The sequence below is a fragment of the Vidua macroura genome, chromosome 3, assembly GCF_024509145.1.
Source record: "Vidua macroura isolate BioBank_ID:100142 chromosome 3, ASM2450914v1, whole genome shotgun sequence".
Classification (NCBI taxonomy): domain Eukaryota; kingdom Metazoa; phylum Chordata; class Aves; order Passeriformes; family Viduidae; genus Vidua; species Vidua macroura.
The window spans coordinates 6780486-6799259 of NC_071573.1; the positions used below are offsets into that span (position 1 = coordinate 6780486).

Sequence of the window (18774 nt, forward strand, 5' to 3'; positions counted from 1 at the left end):
GTCCCCAGCAGGCAGCAAGAGGGAGTTTATTGGTAATATGGAGAATTAATCAGCATAGGAACCTGTGAGGCTGCAATCAAAACCAGTGCAGATGAGGGTCCACAATAGCACGCTGAAATGGAAACACTTTGCTTTTCCACTCAGGTGATTCAGTTTTCTTGCCAAACTAGTCTACTAGCCTTCTCTTAGACTTGAAGTATTTAACACTTGATTTTCAATATCTAAGGTAGTTGCCTGGTTTTTAACATCAGGGAGAACTTGAGCCTCCAACCTCAGGTCTGGCCTTAGACCAGCCATTGGCACTGGGTGTTACAATGAGGTGAATCTAATCCCTCATGTTCAATCAAAACCAGCTCATTGCTGCAGAGTGATGTGATGTTTATCAGTCACTATCTATATACAACTACTCACAAATAACATCCATTATGTAACAAAAATGCTACTACAGAGAGGAAGGGTATTGCTCTTTAAGGAATATCTCTGTTTTTGCTTTCTAGACTCTACACCAAATAAAATACTAACAGAAGAGTATCAGATCCCAGGATGAGACCCTTTCAATAATTTATTAAGTAATGGCTTGTATACCATGACACAAATAGATTACTTTTGCCTCTGTATAAAATTCTGCTTTCCATAAAAATAACCTTAGACTAGAATTTCCCAAAGAATTGCCTTGTACCTTTTAAAACACATGCAGTAAAATCGTCTGTAGAAAAAATTCATTATGCAAAATATGACACTAACAATAAATCAGTTGTCCCATGAATTGTTCAGCACTGTAATAAAATTATGTACCTTGAATAATGCAGTAAGCCCATAAATTTTTGTCTGACTTCACAAGCTTCTGCAGCGTAATTCACATACACTTCCCTTTTTCTCTGTAAGTCAAGAAATATGCCAATGCTCACATGCTAGTGCAGGAGACAATTAAAGCCACATCCCACTGGTCACAGGCTGATTCTATTCGTGACATTAAAGTCCTGTACTAGATCTGAGGCAGAAAGATACCTTTTTTTTTTTTTTTTTTTTTTTTTTTTTTTTGATTTCTTTACTGATCCAAAGAGCAAGCAAAGCCATGAATTCAACATAAAGCATCTCAGGAAAACTGCATTAAAATAATTCTGAACATCATGTGGTGGCAAAATGAAATTTAGTTTTGTACATATGGGCTTAAATAAATAGAATATGCCCACCAGAAGGTTAAAAAGGAGGCAACATGTTTAACCTAGGAGAGGTGCTGCAAGGCTTAAAGGTCATTAACAAAAAGCAGAGGCACTGCTGCTAAGTCAGCCATTGTACAATAAGCCCTCTCCTCTCTGCCATGGGAAGCACACTTTTATTTTGGTTTGGTTTGTGGGGATTTTAAAATGGAAATGAAAAAAACCCTGTAACTTTTTTAATACCTCTGCCTCTATATGAACTAATGTACATGTCCTATATTTCTATCCAGCAAATTCAGAGCTGGTTTGAAGCCTATGTAAACCAAGAATATATCCACAAAGTAATGGGTTTTGTTCAAAGATATTAACCTTAAAGAGCAAATTCACAAGTGGTGAAATCTGCCATGTCTCTCCAGAAACTGCAGCCTTTTACCCAGTTCTTACAGGTACATCACAAAAATAAAAATACTGAGCCAGACAACGCCAGCCAGATCTTGAATAATAAATAAGAAAGCAGCACACTTCTCTGCTTTTCTTCTTTTCAAAACAGCCACAGAATAATAAATCAGAACATCATTTGAAATTGATGGAGCTGTGTCCTTGGTCCAGAATAGAACCTGAGGTGCCTGTAAGCCCTCCTGGTATTCCAGTTCCAGGTATTCAGTACAGACTCTATTTGGCCACAGAATGAGCAAGTAAAGAGCTCACCACAGTAGTGATTTCATTTTGTAGTTATTACTGAAAAAATCCTCCCATTTCCTCAACAATCACCAAGGATTAGGCCAAAGGAATTACTGGGATTAGGCCAAAGGAAAAACTAGTGGAATTACAGTCAAAAGAAGATAAATTGACTGCAAACAACAAGTTCTTATTGCTTAATTTGCAAGAGTAAAAATTGTTGAGCTTACAAGATGTAAGAATTGTAATAATCCAGCTGCAGAGTTTATAGGAAGACAGGTGGGCTGTCCCCCACTTCTTATCTAACAATTTACTTAGCAAAGCTGAAAGTTTTTCACTTCTTAGGTTTAAAAGCAAACAAACAAAAAGGCAGTTGAAAAAAACAAGGAGTCTCATTTTAACATTTGCATTTATCTTCATTAAGGTAGCATTATTTTTAAAGTTACAATTATGAAGAAAAATACCTTTGCTGAGGTCATATTACATTGTATTCTTTTTCTATATTGAACAGATTTCTTTGTCAAGTAACTGATGATCCTCTCTACATATCACTTAGCACTACAATGTCACACAATCACTTATTTTACTTTTACCACAGTAATGGCTTTCCAATTTCCCCAGCAGACAAAATGAGAAAACCAGCATTAGTTACACTGCTGGCTGATGCTCTCCAGCATATGAGCATCTTAAAAAAAAAGGGGTGGAGTAAACACACTTTTAATTTCCCACAGGGTAAAGCACATGGGCAGCACAGCAGTGCTGTATATCACCCAGGTAGAGCTAAGCACAGATATTTCCCAGCTCCAAAGAACCCAGAGAAATCAGAAATTAATTCTTAGGTACCAAGATTGTCAGGTGTTTTCCCAGTGAACAAAATGAAAGTCCAAATGTATCCAGCTAAATGCCATCTAACCCCATGGCTGTTTGCTAATGCTTAGCTCAGAGGTATATAGTCAAACAGGACCAAAAAAATGGGAATCACAAACACTCAGAGAAAATGTTATGTTGGGCAGAATTTTTAAGAAGTAGGGAATTCTTTTTTGCAATCAGTTTTTAAAAATAAAACCAGCTTATTGAAATACCCCCAATTATTCTCCCCTGTATCTTTACCTGACATAGGAAAAAAAAAGAAATTGAGGCAGACAAGGGACTTTATTATAAAGAAGCAGCCAAATGAATTTCTGTTTATAATAAAGACACTGCTTCATGATTCACCTCTTGGCATTCTTAGCCTGCTCCACAATTTTCAAGCTGATGGGGAAAAAACCTGAAGTACATCACCAGTTGTTAATTGCTCAGAGGCAGAAATCTGAAGGCAAAAGCGAGTTAACCTACAAAACTGAAACCTATTTCTGCTCAGCCAAACATTCCTTAATTTTCAGAGGAGGTGCACAAGAACCTTTAGGCTGTACCTACAACACATCAAGGACTTATGTTCATAGGGAGGCATAAGGCTAAGGCAATAAAATCAGTAAAATAAAAATAAATTAGGCAACTGGTTGCTGTTAAAGATTTTCAGGGCAAGTAGCAAATTTAAAGCCTTGGGTTATAGCGTGAATTCCTTGATTTCTTTAATTCAGGGGGAAATGAAAAGGGGGGGAAGGGCATATAAGTTGTTAGAGACATATGAGTCCTTGGATTATTTTATTATAATAGGAAATACAGATTGTGCAATGACTTCTACAAAAAAAAAAAAAAACTCTGAACACACTTTTCATCTAGTTTTAGCATTCCATTTTATTAAAAACCTGGTCCACCTTCCCCTTCCAGTGGTAGTTTTCCCCTTCAGATACTTTGATTATGCATTACTTTGACCTAAACTAATGGTCAAGTTGAAAAAAGTTGAAGTTGAAAAACTAATAGAGGTATAAAGCTGGCAGCAGAGAAATGAGGTCCAAGTCCATTTTTCTTAGTTAGGTCCCTGTAAGAAACAGCTGACAGACCTGTCACTACATCAAATATGTGCTTGCTGGGCACTGAGCTGCAGTAAAGGTTGTGTTTGCAATGTTTTGATGGCAGCCAGCACTTAGAGCCTCCTGGAGGGATAAGCAGGAAGGGAAGGGGAGCTAAACCATCTCGCTCCTGCCAATGAGCCCAACATCTAGCAAAACCTGCCATGGGCTCTTCTCATCAAACATAGCAAGATCCAGATCACACCCAGCACCAAGGTCTCTTAAGCAGCATGTGGGGGATTAGGGAGATTTTTTTTTTTCCATCACTGTAGGAAAACCTATAGCTCAGAAGTCCTTCAAGAGCAGTCATTTAGCATGACATGGTCTCACTCATGCTGGGAGAGCCAACCCTTCCCTGCTGTGGCGTGTGATCGGCAGGCACCGGCACCCACACTGCAGAGTCCAGAAAAGCTGACAGTTATCAGCAATGCTCACACCAAAGGGCAGCAATACTGGACTTGTGGTTGCAATGGCACTCTGGCAGGTTTTTAAAGATGACCACTTCTAGAGGCTACACCAACCTCTTGTTACAGAACAGCCAAACTGGAGCTTTGCAAAGAGGGAAATCAAAGTGGCTTAGGTGGTTTGGGGGGTGACCTACAACAGAGAGACCTGGTCCATGTGGGTTATGGAGAGGGGAGGACAGGGAAAGCTAGTCTGGTGATGCAGAGGAACTGAAAGTGAAAGCAGACAAGACAGAAGACTGGTTGGGTATTTTCCTTCTCATGAAAGGCTTCTCAGCTGACAAGAGAACTGTTAACAACCACACAGCTGGTGTTTTACCTAAATTGCATGAATATGGAAGATGAATGAACACATAGGATGAAGCAAAAGGAGGTGAAAATTTCAGAGAAGAGACTCAAAAACATAATGCAAACCATTACCTGCATTTCTTCTGTCACACAAAGCAAACAAAGCTTGATTAACAATCTGTAGTGTTAAAAGGTCTTGGAGACGTATTGTGTGTTATTTCAGTTGTAAGCTGACCTCATTAACATCCCAGGAGAGAATTACAATGTGACTAACACTGTTAAGACATGCTGGGTTCTCAGGAATTTTAATGCACCAATTTAGATTTTCTGGCATTAATTAAAGTTTGCATTGCTTATTCCATATGGAATAATCTAAATCCAAAATTACAGAGAGAAAAGGTGGAATCTTCAGAATGTGCTCATGCAAATCCACACACACTAAACTTTTCAAGTATTTAAGATTTTAAATAGTACATGATAATTCCAAGTTCTTCTGTTAAAGATTAGTCTATTTGATCATAGCTAATATATTCACATTAATTTACTGGATGTTAAAATTTAAGAAGTGTCCTAGACATCATTAGATGACTGACAGAAAGATTCTCAACTACACCTGTCAGACATGGTATCATGGTTGACTAATCCTGCAAATGAGTTAAGTGCCACTGAATTAAAGTGATTTAGTTTCTCACAAGAAGAAATTCTAAAAAACATCTGCTAGCATTGAAATTATGAAGTCCTTGAACACAGCACAGTCTTCATCCTCACCTTTGTACATATTTAGAGATTCACCTCATTTAACAAAAGTCAGAACACGATTTGCCTGAAAAACATTTCCAACAATTCCCAATCTGCATCAGTGCTCACAGGTAAGGACAGCACAGGGAACGTGTGACTGAGGTATCCACTGCCATATACATTTAAGTTTCACCAAAAACCAGCTCTACAGTACTGGAAGTAGCCAAAGTTTCCTCAAATACAAGCTCCTGTTCCACAGGAAAACATGCTATCCCAGGCAGTCATGCTTCCACAGCCCTTGGTATCATTATTTGCTCTGCTGAACTCTATGCCTCTTACTGTTATGCTTAAAAAATAAAGGCAATGCACAGTAGAACAAACTGCTATTTATATGATCTGTCAAATTGCTGATTTTAGCACAAAAACTACCACTGACTTCAATGTGGCCAGCATTTTATTAGACATTGTGCACTGCTATTCTGTACCCTGGAAAGAGATGCTCATTATGCATATTGCTTCTATTGGGAAAGAAACAGAAATTATGAACATTATACTTCAATCAAAGCAATCTGAAATAAGGCAGGTGTCTAAAAACATCTTAACTACCGACATAGCTGCCAAGAAGTAAAATATTAACATGAAGAACATAAATGCATACAAATAAAATCAGACAATGCAAAGCAAACACCCGTGCCAAGATGAAGTGCCAGGATGGAAAAGATTGAATTAATTTCAAATTAACCAAATTAATTTACAGGTACAGTGAAGGAGAGGTATTTAAAGCATTGGCGAACATCTGTATCTTTATTTACTGTATCTAGGCCATTTTGATTTCAAAAAGAAAGGGCACTACTTGTGAATTCCAGGTCTCCTACACTCTTTTACTTTGCAAGACTACCTTATCCAGAGGGCTTGGCCAAAGCTCTCCTTTTAAAATCAGTTGAGAGCCCAGTAGTTTAAAGTGGATTTGTGACTTTCCTTGCCAGAATCACCACTGGGCCCAAAAAACTCTCCCTAAACCCCATCAAATTTTGATGAAGCTTTGTGAGGGAACAGTGTTCCACATGCACCATCTACTTCAGACTTCCCTGGTGATACCTTGGTAACCAAAAGTAACTACAGCATGAATTTTAATTACGTTGCATCTAAATGTTGGTGGATATTCAGGGATTTCCACACTGGTTAGGGTCTTAAAAAATATCAGCAGCTAAATAACTATTCTTTGAGAAACAGAAAATATTTTTCCTTTTAAAAAATTAAATTTTCCTTTTAAAAAATTAAATAAAAAATTAAAATTTTTCCTTTTAAATGGAAAAAATCTTTAAAAATTGATTAGGCCATTTTCAACGGAAAATGTATTACTTTCATTTTGAGGAGAGGAAACCTCTTTTTTTCAACTTGTTGAACTTGATTTTAAAATTACGTGGTGTTCACTGCCTCCAGGGGACCATGTCTCTGGCCCTCTTCCACCAAGTGCACCAAGCACCAGAGTGGGATTTTATTGCTGCTGTTTTAATTCAGCATATTCTGGATGTCAAATATTTAAAATTAGGTTGAACTGATCAAAAAAAAAAAAAAAATTTCACTTTCATTTCCCCATGGACACTTTAATTTTATAAAAAGGCTTACTTGGCGAAACCCTAGAGAGAGGCACAAGCCAATTCCAAAAGCATCAGCCAGAACTGATGCAGAAATGTCATCTGCTCTTTCATCCTTGTGCATTTCTCATTTCAACAATCTTAATTTACTTTCCACAGATGATGCCTTAAGTGAAAATTTATACTAGTGCTTTATGATTAAAGTGATTAGCCACCTTGCACTTTCTCAGTGTGCAACTGATTAAGTGCATTGATTATAGAGAAAAATAAACGCTGCAGACAATGAGTGCTTGTTAGCTTGCACAGTATCTTCAGCATCATCTCACATTGCTTGCACACCAGGCATGCATTTAACTTGAAAATTATCCCTTTCAGGTGGTTCTAATATAGAATAAAGCTGGAAACTTTTTGCAGCATATATTGGTCTGAAAATAACATTGGGCAAATGCAACTACAATATGCGAGTACCTTTTGATTCCTAAGGAACAGTGTTTTGAGGCTCTTTTATAGCCAGCATAAATCAGTGCATCCCCCTGGAGAGGCCAACATCAGTGGCATGGTGCCAACTCCAGCTGCATGGATGGTACTAATCACTAAGCCCCAGGTCTTGTCAAGCATTCAGGGTCCAGATCTCTTAAAATGGGCTCAGCAAAGCCATTCACATAACAATCTTCAGTGGAAGAAATCCAGCTTTCAGCTGTAAACATAGCTCTGTGACACAAATCATCCCTCGTTAAGGCAATCACACCTCCCTCACAAGTCACAGCCTCTTTTGCAGAAAAAGCCTCTTTCTGTGTCCTCTGGCCACATGAAATAATCCAGAGGAGAAAGAGCCTTTACATTCTTTCTGCTGTTCCATCTTTTTGATTGAGTTGAAAGCTAGAGATTATGATTACAGAAACTTTTTACCTTTCATTAAATAGGAAGACCCTGACATCTCCTTTGCACAGGCTTCTCTCCCCCATTGGCAGTGCTCGTGTTAAGCAGCAATAAGGTACAGAGCAGAGGAACTGTAAAGTCATCTTATTTAGACTTCAATACACGAGCAGCAGTGACATGTTCCTTTAATAGCAGTGACTGCTGGGAGCAGGGAAAGACTGTTTGTAGGAGCCCATTATGTTTTCCAAGATTTGAAGCATTTTCTGTATGTGACTAATTCAGGACACCCCTCCAGGTACACTGAGAACCTTGTATGCCTGGCTGATATGATCAGAGGAGGCATCATCTCTTTTTTAGCCTTTATTATGTTCTGAGGAATAAAACCAAAACAGATTGCACAGAACATAAAAATGAGCCCAGAAGCTGATCCTGCACAGAGTAACAGAAAAAATAGCCACATCTGAAAGAGAATTTAATTCTTTTCCCAGTAACTTCTAATTTTTTTCCAGTGAAACTTTATTGTCATGCATGTCCTGAGTAATCATATTCTAAATTCTAAAATAAGCCCCTGAGCTGCCAGAAGCCACCTGAGCAGCATGAACAGCCCAACAGAAAGCTACCAGTTTTGACTGCTAAGGCATCAGTCACCCTCACATTTTAACACTTGATCCATCCTGGCAAAAGAGAGGCTTCATTCTGTCGCAGCAATTTCTTGAAGCAGATTGTGGCAGAAATTTCATTAACAGCCTTCATCCATCAGTGTTCTAATTGAATTTTCAGTGCTAGCAGAAGGATGCATTGTGAATTTATCCCAGGGTTTGCTTGATAATTTTTAGGTTTTATGCTAGTGTTTATTTTAGAAAACCTATTAGCAAGAACCCAACTCCAAAGCAACACCAAAAAACCCAAAAGAAAACAACCAAGCCCAAATCTAATTAGTGATGTGCTGAAAGAAGTTTATTCTCTTCTTTATTTTTTATAATAAATGCTTTTTTAGCATTACTATTAAAAATAGATGCTAGCAATGACAGTCAGCACATAGAGTTTTCCCATAAAATACCTTTAATGTATCAGAAGCAAAGGTTTATTGAAATGAAGTGTCTAGTGCATATGCTGCATAACCCCTTGAAATACAGTAGGAAATGCAGTCTAACTATCTCAGAGTCTTTTGAAAATCATGCCATGGGAATCAGATCTCATAAAGCTGCCTGAATCATTCCCTGACACTGGGCCAGTAGGAACCTTACTGTCCTATGGTTTGTGTTTGCGACTCCTGAGGATTCCCTGGGTTCATATTAAGAGACACTGGGAGCTTTTCAATGTCTTCAGAGTGTTTCCAACAAATTTTGCCCTGAGAAGGGATAACATTTTTCTCCCCACCAGTAATATGTGGACTCTACTGGATTCATGAAAAAAATTAGCTGGGATTTCAGGGTGGGGGGGTGGTGGGTCACCAAGGCCAAAGCAGTGTGGATCAATAATTGTCAGTGGAGCTTTGTCAGCTCTACAAAATCCCACAACTAGGCCCCAGAGATTTTTAGTGGAGATACTGATGGTGTGTAATGGCAAATCATTGTAATCAGGCTCATGGCTGCCAGAACAGTTTGCTGGTCCTTTTTGTGGTGTGCAGGGAGGCCAAATCATACTCAGAAATTCATGGTAATGAAGGAAAAACAGACTTTTTAAAAATAAGAAGATCCTTCCTGTTGCTATGCTTTGCTGCACATATTGCAGTGTGAAATTTATTGCCTGTACTATTTCTTATTCCTTTTGTGGCTGTAAAGATTATTCAATGGTGTTTTTGTTCCTCTAGCAAACAATGGCAAATGCAGCTCAGAACAGAAGTGGAACATTTCCCTGCTTCGCTGCTTATGTGATAAGATAATTATTCCAAAAATATGCTCCCACTCTCAGCAAGGCAGGGGGAGCCATTATGGTATTGGCTGGAGACAAGTTATCAGAAGTGATGAGAGAGACTGCTTTGTGTTTGGAGGTGCTGACAAAGCGGGGAGAGAAGATAGGTAAGGCCATCTGCTGTTCACATCTGAATGAGAAATGGTAGATGACAGAAAACTTTGACTAACCCTGAGGTAAATCCAAAAAAATCTTCCCTCATTCCTTACATAGGGCCTTTCCTATGTACAGTTTGAGTGACAGCTGGCAAGGACCTTGGAAGACAAGGCTGCACCATAAGGACTCGTAATACAGAGAAGAAAAGAGAGGAGGTTTGGGGAAGGCCAGCAATGAACCACTGCTCAGGTTGATGCTTGTTTGTACATGTTATATCTGTGCAATTCTACAGAGTTCAACATCTTTTCAATTGCTGTCTGTTACTAAGAATTGCTGCTTGATTCTCATTCTACGTGTTTCAATACTTGGTGAAAATGTTACCTACTCACATAGTCACCTCCAGTTTTCCTACAGTGTTAGTCTTGTTCTCTTTCTCTCGCTGGGTTTTTTGAAACAAGCTTTCAGCTTCAGGCAGAATTCAGACACTGAAACCAGCAATTTTTCACTCCTGGCTCCAGTCTCTTGGTGGGATCCTGATTTTTCTAACCACTGCTAATCAGGGACAAACCCACTTCTAGGAGATGATCAGCTCCCCAGTGCTCTAAGTGGGATAATGCTGCTACACTGACTACACTGACCTTCACCAGCAGACAGTGGCCAAGGATAAAATACCACAATAAAAAACTGGTACCAGAGAGAGGTCAGCTTATGTTTCTGTTTGTGGCACAAGAAATCCCTATTTGCTTAGTTTTTTCTTTAAAATAGTTTGCTATGTCCATCCCCAACAGTTGCGTTTCCCCCCTTTTATTAGACATATCTCAGATGCAGCCCCTGTAACTTGACATTTCTTTCTCACTCAGATGCTGTATCTTGGAGAAATCAGTCCTGAAAATTGCTGGGTTTATATGTACATTATGATTTGAAAGCAAACCGTGGTGTAGATTAGGCCCCAGCTTTTTAATTATCAGTTTATAATGAAGGGCTCTCTTTGCACTGAAAAAAATAATTTCCTGAAGGTTTCCAAGGTTCCCTGCAGGGTTTCCAAGGCTTGGAAGAAAATGTAGATCATTTGACAATGAGTCTCTCTGCATTCACAGTGTAGAATGGAAAATTCCAGCTTTGCCATAACTCCCTGGTCCCAGAAAAGCAAGGAGCTCTACTGCAGCAAGCCAGGAGGCAATGCTGGGAGAGCAGTCCACCCACACCGTGAGCAGACACGTCTTTCCATGTATATAAAGAGCATTAAGACCAGAAATGGATGATTCAAGCAGTAAATCTTAAAAAACTACAAAGAAAAATATGGGTGGAAGTGCACTCCATGTGATAGGTAGAAGTTCAACAGTCTTAAGAGAAAATACAAAGTTTTCTTCTTCAGAAAGATCTTTCTCTTCTCTGACCCTGCATTTCATCTAAGTGCTAACCTCCATTAAACTATTCAAGCAAGAAGACCAGAAAGTCAAAATCATAAAAGCCAAATTAAAATGAGGAACCAAGGCCAAGGTTTTACACTTGAAAATGCTTCAACTGCCAAACCTACCACCTTTGAGAGACTTTCCAATTGCTCCCAATTTTCCAAGTAAGATGTACAGACACTGCCAGGGTATGCAGGCTTTAATACAATTGAGAAGCTTTTTATTTCCTAAAAATAAACAACAGAACTTCAGAGAAAGCTGCCCCAAAGTGCAGATATAGTGAAACACCAAGAATGTGGTACAGGAGTTATACAAAGATGACTATAATTGCTATGCCAGCTTAAGAAACTCATTTCATTGCATTTTTACATCTAAACTGATATTTTCTTCAGTGGAATTTAAGTCCCTCATCTTTAGTTCATGCCCAAATTACTACCTACTGGGAAAAAGGCCCCCATGGCCTCTGAGAGACAGCAGAGGCTGCCAGAGCAGGAACTCCTGGGACTCAAGGAAGCCCGTGCAGCCTTGCAGGGAGAGGCAAAGTACAGGTGAACCAAGCCCTGCACTCACTCTGCTGTGGCTGGGCAAGGGAGGTGATGGCAGGTTTTAGCAGCAGGAGAAGGAATCAAGCTTGTCTTTAACCAGCCACCTCTCAGACACAATGCTGTGACAGCCTAGGACCACAAACCTCATGTGAAAAGTCCTATTTTTGAATTTCAGTATTAAAGCCTGGAGATCTTATCTCCTTCAAGATCTTTCTGCTGCTCCTTTAATGACCGTCTTACCAACCAGCCATTTGCTTCTGCATTTTGTATTAGCCAGCTAATCTTCTCTTTTCCCTCCACAGCCTGATCACTGCTACGTTACAGAACCCCTCCTCACTTGGACAAAGTCACTCCTGCACAAATCTTTTCAGATTCCTGTTTCAAAGTCAGTCTCCTCACAAGTCTTCCGTGACTGCTATTAAATGTTTGATGACCCCCTGTCCAGACAGCTTTTCTTTCAAATTCTCATCCCAGTATCTCTTAACTCTCAGACTTCTCTCCAGCTCCATTATTTCAGGATTTCTACCATCATGTCTGTGCATTGCCCTTCTCTGCATCATTTTCCACAATATTCACTATTGCCACTCTAAACCAAATCTATTTCTGCTGAACCTGACAAATATTTATCCATCAAACACAAAATATTTTGGACTTAAAAGAGAAAACAGTGTATTACAGCATAATCTAGTTTTGATGGGGCATGGGCATGATCCTAAATTCACTGTTAACAACAGAACTATTATATGAGGTATATTGTACAGACTTTTTGCTTGTATATTTGAAACATGATTTTTAGAAACAGAATATTCCCACTTTGTCCACACTTGCTGCTGAAAAGTGAATGTAGAGCATGTGCTTTGCCCACATCACTTGCTAGAACATACACAGAGCACAATTTCTGCAAAGAAAAAGGGCTGCCTTTTAAAAAATTATTTATTTCTATCAATTTATGGGAACATCCTACTGAGTTATTTCTCTTGGGAGAGAATTCTGCAGTCAGGGCACAGGGTTTAATTAGCTGTATTAAGCCAGTTCATAAGGAGTGAAACTGGCTAATCTGCATTCTGTGGTCAGCTGTTTCCCAAATGCCTTCTCCAAAGCCTTCTATATCCACTTATTATCTACCAAATGTGCTTTGCTACTTGCAACACAAATAGGTTTTCATCCTGTGTGTGTTACTATGTTCCAAACTGCCTGTATGAAAAAATAACTGTCTTCCTCATTTTCAAGTTGTTCTATCCAAGTGGCTGACATTTTTTTTTTTTCCAAAATCTCCAACTGACCTCATTCCTCCTTTCATTTAATTGCAATTGCAAACTAAACCACATTGCTCAGCTGAAGCAGCCTGGGCTTCCCTCAGGAAGGGACCTGAAGATAGGAGTGGTAGTGCCAATGGAGGGTTGGAGGGAGACAAAGAGTTAAGAAATGCACTCTAGTCCAAAGGTCTGAATCCTGAGGTAGATTTGAGGAACAATCAATTTGCATAGCATGTGCTGAGAATACACAATCTGCCCTGCACATGCTGTGAAGCACTGGGTCAAAACACCTGTTATAAAGGAATTAAACTGTTCCTGGAGGTTTCAAAGGCTAATACATGCCCTGCCACAGCCCACAGCTCCATGGCCCTCCAAGTGATAGGGGCATTCTTCATCTTAATAGCAGGACTTAGAGAAAATTCACAGGTTACTTATTTCTGTCCTAAATCCAATATTGCAAGCTGCAGCTTATTTAACGTGACACAAGACTGTCTTTCCTCCACAAAGAGCCTTGTCACATTTCCACTCCTTGCACAGGCAGCCCCATTTTCAGTCTGCTTCATTCAATGGGAAATGCATGATCACTAGGATCAGGAGTCCAGCTGTACTGCTGTTCTACTCCCTGTTTAAAATTTTGTAGCAGAGGGACTATAGTAATAAGAAAATTCACATCTTACAGAAAAGGTCAGCATGAACTTACGTAGTTTGATGCAAGATCTGGATGCAGATAATCAATTCCTGCAATAAGACAATGACAGAACAGAAAAGTTAAGAGCTTCAAAAAAAGATTTTCTAATGATCACAGAACAAGATTACTTTACAACCACAGGAAAATAATCATGGTGAATAATGCAGCTGATTGAAGTCAGATTCCAGTTTTTAAACGTGGACTTTTCAATAACTTATGTCAAAATCCAGATGCCATTTGGAAAAGTGAGCTGAATGACAAAATTTATTGTCTTGTAGACTAGATCACATTTATTTATAAGGTTTAAATCACAATTTATCTTTGTATGAGTTTTGTCATCTCAAGGCATACCAAATCTAACAAGATTAGTAAGCACTGGACCAGTGCAGGACAGAAAACTGAGTATTTTTAACCACTGTAAACTAAGTAGGAAATTACCTAGAGTAGACTTGGGGTGATCACTAAGGCAAACATTTCAGATTATATGCATGAAAGAGAACTTTTAATATGGGATTAAACCATTTTAGCAAATATCTGTGTATAGGCTCCACATTTTGGTAGCATGCTAAAGATTCTAACAGCGTGTAATATACTCATTCTATTGCATGTCATCTTTCTATACATAGCAAATGTACAAATCCCAGTGGATGGTGTAACAGAGGTGGCAGATCTACACTCAGCTGGGAAAAGATGACCTATTGCATAGCCAGTTAAAACATACAAAGCAATGGCCACCAATCTCATGCTACATTTTCATCATCACCACTCTATCCTGTTTTTCCAACCACCTCCCCATCACATGCTCTATTTTATTTGCAAGAAGAATGCCATATCATCATAGTTTTTCTGATGGAAAGATTACTTCTCATTCTGTAGGGTCCTTAGCATTAGGTTTACCTTAGGAGACCCTTGTTACTCATCCAAATGGTAGATGGACAATAAAAATCTCTACGAAGAATCCTGTTATTCAGGGCATCTTTTTTAGAGTTACTAGAAAGGCAAATTGCTCCCTTCTCTGAAAGCTGTATCTGATGGACCATCAGTTTTATTGACGCAAAGCTCAAATAATTTGCCATCGTTCCCATCACAGTCATGCCTTGCTAATCTGAAAGCCAAGTCCTGCCTCTGTGAGATCAGTGAAATTATTACACAGGAGGTCATCTCTCAGATGAGACTGATCTTTCATCAATACATAAATCAGGTTGCTCAAGTCCTTATCCAACCTGGCCTTGAACACTGCCACAACCTCCCTAGGCAACCTGTTAGAGTATCTCACCACCCTCAGAGCAAGGAATTTCTTCCTAATATCCAGGTGTCTGAGTCTACTTTCTTACTCCATAGGAGTAAGCAGGTGAGCAACAGAAATAAATAAGGACAGATCCTGGCTGACTCTAGAAAACATATGTGGATACAGACATTTTATTTATTTTTTATTTTATTCATCCCCATTAAAGGAAAACATTCAAAAATTTTTCCAAAGAGTGTCGAGAGACTGCATGGAATTCCTGTACTTCAGCAAGAGCCCATACGTAGAAGAGCTGTAACTTCAACTGTACCTTTTATCTTCATCTTTCCTGAACTTAGTCTGAAACTAGCAATATATCTAATATGCAGATCTTCATTGACATTCAGCATGAAACTGTTTAATTATTTCAGCTATCAAGGATGACTTTGAAAATAATGTAATCCAAAAAACATTTTCTTAGGTTTTTTTTTTTGCACAGCAATTTCCTCCTCCAGTCAGTGCCTACAGAAGTCAAGGGGAGTTTCTCCTTAGGTTTAATGGCCATTACAGTGTGCCCTGGAAGACATCTGAGTGATAACTGCAAACTCTTTTTAATGCTTGGATATCCATTCTTCAGTAACCCTTTCTTTGTATCATATTTTCCCTGGAGATCTCAAAGTATTTATGGAGGCTGGTAGTCTCACCACTACAAGCAATTGATTGTTACTTTTTAATCTTTTTTTTTTTTAACTTCAATTACATGAAAAAAAAGTCTGCTTAAAAGTATTAAATTAGTACTCAGTCTTCACTTACCATCATCCATAATTCCTATGGTTACTCCCTTCCCTGTGTATCCCAGCTCCCATGCTTCAGCTACATTAAGGTCAAGTCCAGGAGTCCCATCTGCTTGACCAGTGTTAATCTAATACATCAGTGAAAAAAAAAAAATAGCTTTTTTAAACTTGACTGACATATTTCCACAGCCACTGTTTTTTCCTTTATGTGTCTGCATGCATCTTTGGCACAGAAAATATATTCCATATGTTTTTGGAGTATGCATCTGTCCATAATCATATCTACTTCAATAATGCAGCTGTAATAAGCAAGCAAACAAATAAACAAACAGAAAAAACTCAACACTGGCAAAATTCAATCTTTTGTGGTTTATAAGATTTGGTTAAACACCGAATCTTTTGGACCCCGAAAAAGGACTTTTCCACTTAACATGTCAGTCAGTGGGTTAATCCAGGAAAAAAGTTAGAATAACTGATTTTACAGAGGACTTTTTTATGGGCAGGAAATAGTTTTTCTTGAAAGCAGGGATCTATTGTATAGCTTCCAAAATTTTTGTTATTTTTATCACTGCAACATTTTGATTAACTACCAGAAAATAAGTTAATTAATCCTCATTTTAGTTTATTGATTCATCAAGGATAAAATCCATTCATGCTAATGTGCCTCCAATTCATTTGAAAACTTTTGCCTCAGCAGAAAAAAAAACTGCAGCCACATTGGATGGATTCATGAAACATAAGAAATGGATTAAGAGGAAGAAACATTACTCTTAAGCAAAAATACCCTTCTTAAGTTAACAAGGCAGTACTGCACTTACTGAGTATTTCATCATAAATATGTTGCAACAATAAAACTGACTAGAATTACTTTATAAATTTTTAAATTAAAAAATAATTTCACTTCAAAGTAAAAATATAACTTTTCTTTCATGACTAAAGACTTCTCACTCTAAAAATATGACACAGAAAAACTGAAACAATTAAGCAAAATATGAATTTCCTTTGACATTAGCTTAAGCCAAAATTCATCAGTTTTCAGCTGTTCTTTTTTTGACAAATTACATTCAAATTTCCATAAGAAAAGAAAAGCTTTAACTTTTGCTAGCAAATACATTATACTTTTTTTTATTATAATTCCATAACAATATTTTACCTGGCAACAGCTCAAAGACATGATTCATATGCAGTTCTAGGGGCCACATCAGCACATCAGCAATGCCCACAGGACATCAATACAGTTCACTTTCAAGCCTTCTAAGGATCTTTCCATTGACTGAAATGAAATTTATCTCTTGAAATGTGCTGGATCTTCCCAATATAAAAGGGGTACAATTAAAACCAACACAACAGAGCCTTGGATCCATTCCCAAGTCCTGCATTTGGAAAGAACTGTTGGAAAACACTGCAACTGCACAGAACGGCTTGAATGACAGTTATTTAGTTATGATTACTGTGATTTTCTCTCAGAACTTACCAGGTACCACTGCTTTGTAAATAAAGGATCATTCATGTTGATGTCAATGTCATTGATGTCTCTATAGCCTCTCTTCCTTCTGATGAAGCCCTCCTGTTGCACAGCTTTCCTCACCTGGAAGGGTTAATTTTTACATCTTTACCTCAGCATTCTTGACACACATAAAAAGCTTTTTTTAGATTTGTTTTCATGAGTGATAAGGGTTATGAAAACACACTTTTTGTGTTTGTGTCATTCATTTGCAATTTCTAAACCAGGGACTGATGCCAGTCAGAATTTACAAAGAGCTAGAAAGATCCAGGACTACTGCAACAGCTGTGAGGGGAAGAGACTCCCCCAGAGCATCATATCTGGAGAAAAAACTCAGCTTGAGCATGTTTTAGACACCAAACAATCAGCATAAGAGTGAGCCCCTCTCCAGGCATCATTATCATGAGTCCTCTTGCCACAGTTTTTGGGTTTTTTTGGGTTTTTTTTTTTTTTTTTTTTATTTTATTTTTCTTTTTTATTTTTTTGTTGCCACCAAAATAGAAGCTAAAATTATTTAACAAATCCCAAATATGACACAGCTTCAAGCTGTAGACATTTGACAAGATGAGGAAGCAGGTCTCAACCACACTTCTACCTTTTCAGATTTTTCTCCAGGGCATTATTAGATCATTAGATAACCTTTCCTGCCTGACAGGGAGGAACAATCTGATTATTTATGCCTCAACATTATACATGAGGTGAAGGATTCCTAGAGGGGCTGTACACGTGCTGGCAGCCTTGCCATTTTATTTTCGTCCAAGAAATCTATCAAAAATAATCCCTCCAACTCCCCTTTTTACAGCAGTACAGGACACTGCCAAAGAAATTTTCTGGGAGAAAAAAATATGGTGTTGTAAGCTTTCATCATACTTCTGAGGCTCTCAAAAATGTCTTGTAAAGTGATCTACTTTCATGGATTATCCTTGCAATAAATAAGTGACAAATAAATATACTGGCAAGAAAAAATATATGGCAAAAAAGCCACTAAACTGACCACACTGGCTGAAATATAGGATATGAAAATACAGGTTATAAAACACAAGTCATCACAGATTTTCAGAAATTCTTTTCTTTATGCACCGCAAATCCACAAGACATTTAAGGAAGCGCTGTAGAATATAAGAAAAGTTAAACATGCAAACATCTTTGGAGGCAGGAGCTCCAAAGGTCAGACCATAACCACCTTATTTGTACCCATGTAAAAGAGCCTTCCCAAAGGAGACCACCCAGTGGCTGTAACTGGAGTTGTAATATGTACTGACATATTCACAGACCTTGCAAAAGATGCTGTCAACTTTGGCATACTCACTTTGCACTCTTTAGCCTAACACATGGAAACAAGATAGCATGAACAGTACTAACATTTAATTGTTAAAAAAAAAAAAAGGGAAAAAAAAGAAAAAATCTAACCTTCCTGATCAAAGAGGAATGCGTAAAACCATTAAATACATGTTTAGGTGCAGCTAGAAGGCAGTAAGACCCCCTAACTTTTACTTAGGTGTGCTCTTGAAAAGAATCCATGGTTATTAAATAAATCTAATAACTCAGAGAACAACTTCTTCATGTGTGACTTTGGCATTTCA

General features: G+C 38.2%; 1 protein-coding gene across 1 annotated transcript in view; it reads right to left on the reverse strand.

The window, feature by feature from the left end:
* The window catches only part of PCSK2 (proprotein convertase subtilisin/kexin type 2), a 97948-nt gene that overhangs the window by 31098 nt on the left and 48076 nt on the right, over window positions 1-18774 (reverse strand). The window contains exons 3-5 of the mRNA XM_053974002.1: window positions 17162-17275; window positions 15707-15815; window positions 13681-13718 (exon numbers count right to left, since the gene is read on the reverse strand). Coding sequence (XP_053829977.1) covers window positions 13681-13718; window positions 15707-15815; window positions 17162-17275 — 261 coding nt within the window. The remainder of the gene's footprint in view (window positions 1-13680; window positions 13719-15706; window positions 15816-17161; window positions 17276-18774) is intronic.